This window comes from Podarcis liolepis (assembly GCF_965112155.1).
Source record: "Podarcis liolepis genome assembly, chromosome: 7".
Taxonomy (NCBI): Eukaryota; Metazoa; Chordata; class Lepidosauria; order Squamata; family Lacertidae; genus Podarcis; species Podarcis liolepis.
This window is the reverse complement of record NC_139561.1, coordinates 57046472-57058533: the sequence shown is the minus strand read 5'-3', so window position 1 is coordinate 57058533 and position 12062 is coordinate 57046472. Positions and strand designations below refer to the sequence as shown.

Below are 12062 nucleotides of genomic sequence, written 5' to 3'. Positions count from 1 at the left end.
TGTAGCAGCTCAGCCATTTTTATACTGAATGCTCAGACCAAAGGTGGCTGGGAGCCAGTGGCTACGTGGGAATGAGCAAACCTGTCCGTTGATAACACGGTTGATGACTGGCAGGTGAAAGCACCCACTTTGGAAACTGTGGGTATTTTTAGGACAATGGCAGCTGGAAGGTTTCTGGGGTGCTCTGTGGAAGGAAGAGGGCCCAGGTGGTCTCTTCTATTTTGCCCAGGGGGCCTTGCTTAAAGGAGCAATTCTGTGTACAAGAAGCTGGCATAAAGCAAACTGGTTTAATTTAAGCTGGCACAAAGTTACACCGGCTCAAACTCCATTCAGGAGTGAAACTCCTGCTGACTGAGCTCAGCTAAGCCTGGCAGACCAAAACAAGCCTTTAAAATAGTGTTTGAGTTACACCACCCTTTCTGCCAGCTGAATTTACACTGGGTTGCTAGATGGTGAGACTGAACTTGACAGCCTTGGGATTTGGCCTAAGTCCCCCTGATTCCAGCCACGGAACACAGCTTCCTGGGGTCTTATGCTAACCTGCAATCTACCAGGCTTGGCTCAGCTGCAGTGGAGGGGATATGGTGGTGTATCTCTGGCTGAGCCAAAGATGAGGGTGTTAATCCATCATAACCTGACTGTGCCAGGAAACAGCTAGAGGGCTGCTGGATTCTAAGCCAATCACCCCAGTTTATGATTTATGTAAAAAAAAATAATGCTTGATACTTGGCGTTGAGTTCTGTATATCGTTTTTTCTTTGTTTGTATTTAAAGCTTTAATAAATCTCTCTCTCTCTCTATATATATATATATTTACACACACACACACACACACACACACACAGGGGCAACTGCTTTACCTGTTGGCAGAACACAGGTATGGAACCTGCTGGATAGAGTTAGCTGAGGGCCTGTAACCCCACACAGCTGTGCCTCCTCCTCAATGTCATCCCTGCGACACACATGGCTTCTGTCAGCTTTCCCAGTGAACACCTGGTGCCTGACGCAACTAGTTCTCCTGGCTATCAGACAAACCTGGCTGGAAACCTGGAGGGGCAGCAGCATGGAAACCCTCAGGCACATAGCTCGACAGAGTGATGCTCAGACAGTGTTTGGGTGGGCACTCCAGCATTACTAAAAATTGCACAGGTTAATTTAGACACATAGAAATAATTGCTATCATTTAAACCAATATACAATAGTGAGGAAGACTTTGATCAGTCTGCTGTCCAGGTGCTGGCAGGCAACTTCCAAGACTCCTTCTTTTTCTTTAAACTAGCCTTCAGCCAGATTGTGCTTCAAAGAGAGGACTGTCCTCTGACAGCTCTTCAGATAGAGGGAAGGCTGCCCTCTGTAAAACATGATATCCTAAAACTCTGCTCCAAGGACCTTGGGATTCCTTGGAAGTGGACCAGAGTTTATCAGAAAAAGAGTTATTCAGGGCTGTACCTGCAATGGGGCCTGGCCCCATACAGACATTTTACTCCCTGCCAAAATGTCATCCTTAACCCCCCCACTAAATTCAATCTCTTGACCTGTTGCTTGCTGAGATACAAAGAAAAACATTCAGGAAGAGATCTATCTAGTGGTTCACGATAATAAATACTTTTCTACTGTTTTGGCCAACAATTGCAAAGATGTTGAGATAACTGGCAGAGGCAGTCCTCTTTATTTTTCAAATAAATTATTTTTTAATTGGATTTCACGCAATTGCATATGTTTAGGTATATTAGGCTGCATGCCTTTATGTTTGGGGCTGTCCTGCAGTGATTTCTTGCTCCCATCACCCCCTTCACTGCAGCATTGCTGACTAACTTCCTGCATGAATAACAACCTTCATATCAATTTTCTTCCAGTGTGCTGGGAATGTTGGGTATGTTCTGTGACGCCCAGAACTGGATCGTACTGTGTTTGTACTGGATACCCAGTTGGACTGACTTCTCTGTGTGCGTCAAGCTCTAGAATTATCTGCTGCAGCACCCACCAGAGGTTCCTCAGCAAATAAGAACATGAGAGCCCTCCTGGATCTGGCCAAAGGCCGATCTAGTCCAGCACCCTGCTCTCACAGTGGCCAACCAGGTTCCTGTGGGAAACTAGCAATGCTGAACTGAGCACAAGTACACCCTCCCCTCCTGTGGCTTCCAGCAACTGATAGTCAAAAGCATTGCTGCCTCCAGTGGTGGAGGCAGAGCATAGCCATTGTGGATAGTAGCTGTTGACAGCCTTCTCCTCCATGCAATTTATCTAATCCTCTTTTAAAGCTGCCCAAGTTGGTGGCCATCATTGCCTCCTGTAGGAGTGAGTTCCACAGGTTAACCATGCACTGCAGGAAGACGACCAATCATGAGGTCTCCAGTCTCGGAGGAACTGGCTTCCCCTCAAACCCTTTTTACTCCACCTCCTCCTTGCCTCAGAAACCAGCTGGCACCTGTCACTGCCCTTGAGCCAGGTCACCTGGGCCTTTGCCCACAGCCTCCACCAGACCTATGCTTATCTTCAAGGTCCTACGATAACAGGAGGCTGGAAAACCAGCTTGGCTTGGCTTTCACCTGTGCCAGCTACCTCACAACATATATAAGGATTTGCAGCCCTTGCTTCATTCCCAACTCTTTCAAGAAGCAAGATGGCTTCCGTCTGGTTCCTGTTCTGCCTGGCCTTCCTTGGTGCTGCCCATGGTGAGTGCCTTGTAAGAGGCCAAGCAGGAGGAGGAGGCAACTCCAACCCCCCCTCCTTTGACATGCTGAGAGATCTGCTCCACAGCCCCCCTTTCCATACCTCTACAGGAAGTGCTGCCCGTGTGGCTCACAGCTTCAGGTCAGGGTTTGGCATCTGTGGGAGGGTCAAGGGATGCAGTTAATCATCCACAGGTCAACTTCACCGCTTCCCCAGCACCCATGGGAATGGATGCTGCACCTCCATCTCCAACCACAGAACCACGACTGAAGTTTCTAAAATGCTCAAGTCCTACCTGCCCATCCTACACTCTAACTTGGCTGAAGTCCCCTGCCAATATTCTGTGGCAAGCAAGGACCACTCTCTCCTTGTCTTTTGTTACTTCACATGTTGCAGGGCTGAGCTGTGATATTGAAAACACAGTGCAGGGGGCCAGTCCCTGGTGAAACCTGAACTCAGATGAAGCTGTGCACAGATTTAGTTTACATCTAGGGATAGGGAGTCTCTCCTGGGTTAAAAACAAACAAACAAACCTGATTTCTTGCCAGGTTGTGGCACTCCAGCCATCCATCCGGTCTTGAGCGGCTATTCCCGAATTGTCAATGGAGAGGAGGCAGTGCCTGGATCATGGCCCTGGCAGGTATCCTTGCAGGTAAGAAAAGCCCAGCACACTTTGCTTTGGCTGGAGACATGGAATAATAATAATAATAATAATAATAATTATTATTATTATTATTATTATTATTATTATTATTATTATTATACCCTGCCCATCTGTCTGGGTTTCTCCAGCCACTCTGTGTGAACTGAATGAGAAAGGTGGGGGCAACATAAAGTGCTTCTTCATGCAATGCACAATTAATTTGTGGCACTTTCTGCCACAATATGTGGTGATAGCCACTGGCTTAGTCCATGGGTGGGCTCCTCCAGATACAAGTCCAGCACCTGCTCTCTCCTTGTGGTACACCGGGGTGGTCAGCAACCTTTTTGGGGCTGAGGGCCACATTGACCCATGGTCAGCCCTCCAGGGGCTGCAAGTCAAAGTGGACATGACAAGCACTCTGCTCCTCAGGGTTACTTTCGAAAAGGCTTCCCCATCAGCTGTTCTGCACAATTTAAAATCAATTTTGAGGCACTCTTGGGAAAACCACAAAATGTATCTGATCATTACAGTAGGGAACACCTATAGGAGTAGTCAGTATGCTTAATTTTTGTAGAAAATAATAATTATTATTTTTTTATGGACAGTTTGGGGGAGGGAGTGGGGACCCACCCAAAGCTTTTTGGCATTACAGCAATGAGCAGTTGGTAAAATAATTGAGACAACCCTGGTTAGTGGAACAGGGACAGAGAGAGTGTGTGTTCACATCAAGGGAAGTAAGAGTACTGCTCTATTCTGCCTTGGTGAGCCCCCTCACCTGTGGATCTGTGTCTAGTTCTGGGCAACAATTTAAGAAGGATATTGACAAGCTGTAACATGTATAGAGGAGGGCGACCAGGATTATCAAGGGCCTGGAAACCAAGCCTTTGAGGGGATGGAGTATGTTGAGTTTAGAGAAGAAAAGACTGAGAGGTCATATTGTAACCACCTTCAAATATTTGTCACATGGAAAATGCAGCAAGCTTGCTTCCTGTTTCTCTGGAGCAGGCTTCTTCAAACTCGGCCCTCCAGATGTTTTGAGACTACAATTCCCATCATCCCTGACCGCTGGTCCTGCTAGCTAGGGATCATGGGAGTTGTAGGCCAAAAACATCTGGAGGGCCGAGGTTGGGGAAGCCTGCTCTGGAGGGTGGAACCAATGGCTTCAAGTTACAAGAAAGGAGATTCCAACTAAACATTAGGAAGAACTTTCTGAGAGTAAGAGCTGTTTGACGGTGAAACGGACTACCTTGGAAGATGAGAGACTCTCCTTACTTGGAGGATTTTAAGCAGAGGTTGGGTTGCCATCTGTCAGGGATTACTGAGCTGTGATTCCTGCACTGCATGTCCAAACACTCGCTGGGTCCTTTCTATCTGCTCACATGTTCCCCTCAATCCCTCAGGACAACACTGGCTTCCATTTCTGCGGAGGTTCTCTGATCAGCGAGAACTGGGTGGTCACCGCAGCCCACTGCAACGTCAGGTAAGGAAGACTGTGTGTACAACCCACTTCCAAGAAGAAATGCTCTGGGGCTCGGGATAAAACCAGGAAGCCAGACTTGCTGAAGCCCTAGCCCTGTAATCCTAGAGGGATGTGTGCATGCTGGTGGTGAGCGAAGTGTACTCTGCACACACTCAGAGGCACACTTTACTTTTCGTAGTGTTTCTCAGAGATTCCGAAGTCAAAATCTATTTCTAAATGCATTCCACCACAATTTTGTTCCGGTGCTCAAAGTGGAAGAAATAAAGCGGGATTGTCACATTTCCCAGGCAGTATTGCCAATTGACCGGCAGAGGTGGGCACAGACACCAACACAGAATGCTGCTGTGTCCACAACAGCAGATGGATGCCCAGGAATCAGAAATGGAAGCTTTTCAAAGGAAGCCCATGATAGCAGCTGCTGTCCCTTGACATTGTGTGGCTCAGGTGTATTGCGGGATGTTTAAGTGGTAGATAGACCCAGCCAGTTATGAAAAAATATATATGAAAGGAGGGTCCAGGGAAGGCATCAGCAAGAGTGCTGGGCTCTGGTAGCTGTCCAATGATGCCAAGTTCTGACACCAATTCCTAGCCTCAGCTGAGAACTATGAAGGTGCTGGTACAAATCTTACCTTTCCCAAAGGTAAGGGTCGCCTTAGGCAAGCAGTTCTCTCCCTGCTGCTGCTCACCCCCCCTCCACACACCAGCAACTTGGGGATAACAGTACCTGCCTACCCCACAGGGCTGTTGTAGTGGTTGTTGAGATCGTGTATATGAAGCACTTTGGCTGTATTTCTCAGCACGGTTGACTAATGAATACTATCAACTGCTGCCCCTGCTGCAGGACAAGCCACCTGGTGGTTTTGGGTGAATTTGACCAACACAATCCTGCTGAAGACGTTCAGGTCATAAAGATTGCCCAGGTAGGTAGCACAAGATTGACCTTCTCAGACCTCAGGTGCTCCTTGCTCTCTCTGTGTGTATCAAAATACCAGGCCAAAGTACTGCTAAAATGTGAGTGGATAGCAGTGGAGGTGTACACACGACGATCAGTCTTTAAAGCAGGCATCATTGGCTCAATTAAACTAAACAGTTTTAATTGGATTTTGAATAAACGTGCCATTAACCATTGCTGTTTTTTATTTTAATGTATTATCTTCCTTAAGATCTTCCTCTGCAAACCACTATTCTGAATAAAGCTTTTTATAGGGTGGCGTGGGGGACACTGGATATGAGTCTATGAAACAAAGGGAGCAGTGCCCCCCCCCCAAATTTGGGAACCACTGGCTTAAACTAAACTGCCTCCTTCTTTGACAGGTTTTCAAGAACCCCAAGTTCAACCTTTTCACAGTGAAGAACGACATCACCTTGTTGAAGCTGGCCACCCCAGCCCAGCTGACGGCTCGCGTGTCTCCCGTGTGTCTGCCCCAGGCCACAGATGACTTCCCCGGGGGCATGACCTGCGTCACCACTGGATGGGGCCTTACCAAGCACACTAGTAATTTTTATTTTTATTTATTTATTGTGGCATTTATACATTATTCCACTTTTCCTCCAAGGATCTCAAGGTTGCATACGTACTTCTCCCTCTCTCCATTTTATCCTCACAACAATCCTGTGAGGTAAGGTTAGGCTGAGAGAGACAGCGACTGGTCCAAAGTCACCCAGTGGGCTAAATAGCTGAGAGGAGATTTGAACTGTAGTCTCCCAGGTCCTTGTCCACTACTCCACACTGGTAATATCTGGGTACTGCCTTTACAGTGGTACCTTGGTTCTCATACTTAATCCGTTCTGGAAGTCTGTTCCAAAACCAAAGCATTCCAAAACCGAGGTGTGCTTTCCCATAGAAAGCAATGCAAAGTGGATTAATCCATTCCAGGCTTTAAAAACAACAACCCCTAAAGCAGCAATTTAACATGAATTTTACTATCTAACGAGACCGTTGATCCATAAAATGAAAGCAATAAACAATGTACTGCAGTCACACAATCAATCAATCAATCAATCAATCAATCAATCAGTAGCTGAACTGGGTTCCACACAGTCACAAGAACAACAAAAAAAAAGAGCCACAAAAAGGCAAAATAAATAGCAAAAACAGAGACTTCAGCGTAACACTCAAAACGGAGCACGTTCAGCTTCCGAAAAAAGTTCACAAACTGGAACACTTACGTCCAGGTTTGCAGAGTTTGGGTTCCAAGTTGTTTGGGTACTAAGGCAGAAATAAATAAATAGAATAGAATAGAATAGAATAGAATAGAATAGAATATTGTCCAGTAGCACCTTAGAGACCAACTAAGTTTGCTAGTGCACACGAAAGCTCATACCAAGAACAAACTTAGTTGGTCTCTAAGGTGCTACTGGACTATATATATATATATATATATATATTTGTTTTCGTAGATTTTCACGGGTACAGGAATGCAGGTTTTGGTGTCCTCGGGTGTCTTCCCGTGTAAAAGTTGGGGTGTCTAGGCGACGTTTCGACGAGGTCTCACTCGTCATCTTCAGGCTGGTGCTTTCGGCTTCTTGTTACTGGAACAGAGCGGGATCTCAGTGTTTGAGTTCCTATAAATACTGTAGAGGGGTGTGGTGTATTGCCTCAAAAGTTCTCAAGAATATCACTCAAGAAATCACTCAAGATATCCCTCAAGTAATTAAGGAACAAAAGAAGAAAAGAACACTAGCCTGGGAACTTCCCCTCTACCCAGAACTTTTGAGGCAATACACCACACCCCTCTACAGTATTTATAGGAACTCAAACACTGAGATCCCGCTCTGTTCCAGTAACAAGAAGCCGAAAGCACCAGCCTGAAGATGACGAGTGAGACCTCGTCGAAACGTCGCCTAGACACCCCAACTTTTACACGGGAAGACACCCGAGGACACCAAAACCTGCATATATATATATATATATATATATATATATATGCAGGTTTTGGTGTCTTCGGGTGTCTTCCCGTGTAAGAGTTGGGGTGTCTAGGCGACGTTTCGACGAGGTCTCACTCGTCATCTTCAGGCTGGTGCTTTCGGCTTCTTGTTACTGGAACAGAGCAGGATCTCAGTGTTTGAGTTCCTATAAATACTGTTGAGGGGGTGTGGGCAGAGAGGAAGTTCCCAGGTTAGTGTGCCTTTTCTTCTTTTGTTCTTTAATTACTTGAGGGATATCTTGAGTGATTTCTTGAGTGATATTCTGAGTACCACTTAGGTGGGTCATTAAGTGTGGATTAGTTGCTAAAGCTTTCGTGTCTTGACCTCTTGAGCTTGTGAAGAGTTTTTCTGAGAAGATGGCTGTACTGCACTTAGTTGTGCTCTGGCTTGGCTTCGTGTATAGGGGCGAGCTGTGGTTTTGTGCCCTGTGCCAGCCAGATCTGTGTAGGGATTGCAGGGGGGTGCAGCATCCGGAGGTGCCACTATGGTTTGGCTACTGGATGGAGTCTGTAATTTATCTGTGGAGAGGGTCTGGGTTTGGGTCTGGTGTGGTTGATTGGTGATGGCGTTCTGTGTGCCTCTGGTTCTGGTGTCGGTTTTTGTGGGGAGGGCTAATTTCCAGATGTCTGGCAGGCGGGACGTGTCGTCACGCTTCTTCATGTTGTGAGGGTGTTTCTCTATCTCGATGGCTTCCATGATTATTCTCTTGTGGTGATGTTCCATGTTAAAGAGCAATTTGGAATCTGCAAAATTAATTTCGTGTCCTGTTTCTTTCATGTGTTGGAAAAGAGAGGAAGTTTTTTCTTCTTTTTTGACGGCATTCTTGTGTTCTGCGATACGTACAGCCATCTTCTCAGAAAAACTCTTCACAAGCTCAAGAGGTCAAGACACGAAAGCTTTAGCAACTAATCCACACTTAATGACCCACCTAAGTGGTACTCAGAATATCACTCAAGAAATCACTCAAGATATCCCTCAAGTAATTAAAGAACAAAAGAAGAAAAGGCACACTAACCTGGGAACTTCCTCTCTGCCCAGAACGTTGGAGGCTATACACCACACCCCCTCAACAGTATTTATAGGAACTCAAACACTGAGATCCTGCTCTGTTCCAGTAACAAGAAGCCGAAAGCACCAGCCTGAAGATGACGAGTGAGACCTCGTCGAAACGTCGCCTAGACACCCCAACTCTTACACGGGAAGACACCCGAAGACACCAAAACCTGCATTCCTGTACCCGTGAAAATCTACGAAAGCAAATATATATATATATATAATATTATATATTCTACTGCATCAGACCAACACGGCTACCTACCTGAATTGAGTACCAAGGCGTCTGAGAACCAAGTTACCACTGTACTTGAAAATAGGCCATGATAGCCATGAACCCAGGTTTTTATCAGCCTGCCACGTATCCCTTCTGTGGGAACTGGGTGATACAGAGCAGGGGGTGGCTAATTTGTGGTCCTTCAGGTGCAGCTGGACTACTTCCATCATTCCTGGCCACTGGCCATGCCTGGCAGGCATACCCTCCAATGAAAATAGGGACGTCCAGTGCCATGTTTCTAGAAAAAGAGGTTCCGGAACTCACCATGAACACCTCCTTCATTCTCTTAGAATGGCAATGGTGCCCACCTGAGAGGTGCCGGAACTAATTTCCAGCGAGTTCTGCCTGAAACTGAAAAAAAGCCCTGGGGACGCCTATTCCATACTCTCCAACATTTCTCTGATTAAAAATAGGGATGTCCTAAGGAAAAGTGAGACACTGCAGGATCAAATCAGAAACTGGGATGGCTTCTGTAAATCTGGGACTGTCCCTGGAAAATAGGGACATTTGGAGGGTCTGGGCAGGGCTGAACATATTTTATTTACTTACTTCCTTACAGTATTTTTAGCTTGCAATTCATTGTATATTTTCAATCTTGGAGTGAAAACAAACAGAAAGAAACAGCAATATGCCAAAACTACAAAACTATTTTTATAATAGGTCCAATAACAACCAATTAAGCATTCTATCATAAGGCAAATAAGCAGAACAGCAATGAGGACAAAAAAACTGACATTTCCAATTTAACCAAATTCTGAAGTAAAAGGAAACACAGAACGGTCAAATACATTATTATTATTATTTTATTATTTATTTATTTAATTTCTATACTTGAAGGTCTCACATAAAATATCAAATACATAAAATCAAAACAAAATCAACATCCCAATAACCCCCCCCCAAAGGAATTAGCACATTAACCAGGCAGGGGTCTTAGCAACAGTTCCCACCCTATTTTTCACTTGCTTATTCACCCCACCCCATTTCGCACACAAAAAGGGCTCCCCTCTGTACCAACAGACTCTCGCTTTTGAGCAACCTAGCACCTCCCCCCCGCCACAAGCCATTTCATGTGCCCTGTTCTGTGGAATACTCTGTTGACAATAGATTTGGCGGGTGCCTTCTGTGCCAACTTTTAAACGCCTACTGAAAACTGTTCTATTCTGCACAGCCTACGCAGGCAGTTAAGAGTAACATCCTTGCACTGTGGTTAACCAGTGTCTGCTTTTTAACCTTTTTAATGTTTCTTGTTGTATGGTTTTATTTATAATTGTTGTAAACCACACTTGGTATTTTTTAAATGAATATCAGTATATAGATATTTGTATAAATAAACATGTAGATATGTTTATGAAAACTAGGGTTGCCATATTTCAAAAAGTAAAAACAAGGACACCCTGAAAGTTGTTGAACTTTTTTTTTTTTTTTTTTTACAAAAACGCCCCCCAAACCACAACTTTTCGATTGACATGCCTAAGATCCAGGACAAAGTGCCACCTTTCAGAAATTCCCCCGGATGTCAATTCTGTCTTTTTTTTAAATGAATTTTATTAGTATTTTCCACACAACAACAACAACAACAACACGAAAGATATCAAAAGATAACAATACACAACACACAGAAATCAACATTCGAAAACTAAAAAAGACAAAAACAAAAACAAAAAAACAAACAAATCCATATCTTACAAGTTAATATTATAAACACTAAAACAACAACAACAAGACATGTCAATTCTGTCTTTCAAATCCAAGCAATGTCTAGGAAAATCCGGACATATGGCAGCCCTAATGAAAATTTCTCCTCTCATTTGTTCTTTCCTAGACAAGGACACTCCGGATAAACTGCAGCAGGTGGCCCTCCCTCTGCTGACCAATGAGCAGTGCAAGAAATATTGGGGGGCTCGCATCGCTGACGTCATGATCTGTGCTGGTGCCGCAGGGGCTTCCTCTTGTATGGTACGTCCTCCCCTACTACCTGAGCTGCCCTCCCACCACAAGGTACCCCCTCCTCAAAGCCCACCCACCTTCTCTCAGCCACCACAGCAGTTCCTGTCTGAAATGAGGCACCAGCTATCTCCCCCTTGCATCTTGCTGGCCTCCTATTTCTGTTTTTTCCTGGCCATGGAAGACTGCTTCCACTTGCCCTGCCTGCCAGCACTTGATTTCTGAGAGGCAAGAATGACCAGAGGTCATTGCCATCTGCCCTGGAAATCCTGAATCCTGGGGCTCAGGTGGTGGCAGTTTCAGTGGCGAGGGGAAGGTGAGCGTTAAAGTAGTATTCCCATTAAAAGGCAAACCCACCTAATTTCAGAAGCAATTTGTGTACCAAAAACACAGCCGTCCCCCACAGCCATTCGTGAACCAAAACACACTCATCCAAATTTTGCTGTACCAAGTCAGGTGTACAAAAATGCATGCACTAAAAGCAAAGTGTGCCTCAGAATGAACATATTAGTGAAAACAGCATACACACTGAACCATTAGATCTGGGAAAATATAAACAGTAGGGGGCACAGGTTTTGCAAAAAATAAAAATGTGTATATGAGGAGAAATCCCAACAAAAATGCCGGTGGGGAATGTTCATGAGGACTTTAAAACAATTGCAAACGGATGTGGAAAGGTGGAGAACTGAACTTAAGATTGGAAAACGTGAGAAACCAAAATGGACACATCTGCCCATCATACCTCACGTGTCGCAGGAATGAGGCCTTTCCCTTTTACTCATCTCCTGACATGGAAGTTGCCAGCTTCCGCCTTCCTTTTCTACAGAACCTCTTTTGACACCCTGCTTTGGTTGTTCCCCTACAGGGTGACTCTGGTGGCCCCTTGGTGTGCCAGAAGGATGGCACCTGGACTCTCGTCGGGATTGTCTCCTGGGGCAGCGGCACTTGCTCCCCATCCAGCCCAGGGGTCTATGCCCGAGTGACTGAGCTCCTTCCCTTTATTGAAGAAACGCTAGCTAAGAACTAACTTAACTCTCTTTGACTTCAGAACAATAAAACCAG

At 45.3% G+C, this 12062-nt stretch overlaps 1 protein-coding gene across 1 annotated transcript; it reads left to right on the top strand.

Annotated features, from left to right (window-relative positions):
• The first annotated feature begins 2620 nt into the window (after positions 1-2620).
• LOC310711030 (chymotrypsinogen 2-like) lies at positions 2621-12062 on the top strand. Its single transcript, XM_083512451.1, has 7 exons — positions 2621-2674; positions 3221-3324; positions 4716-4795; positions 5637-5715; positions 6110-6290; positions 10879-11012; positions 11866-12062. The coding sequence occupies exons 1-7, from the start codon at positions 2623-2625 to the stop codon at positions 12025-12027; spliced, it is 792 nt and encodes a 263-aa protein (XP_083368577.1). The 5' UTR covers positions 2621-2622; the 3' UTR covers positions 12028-12062.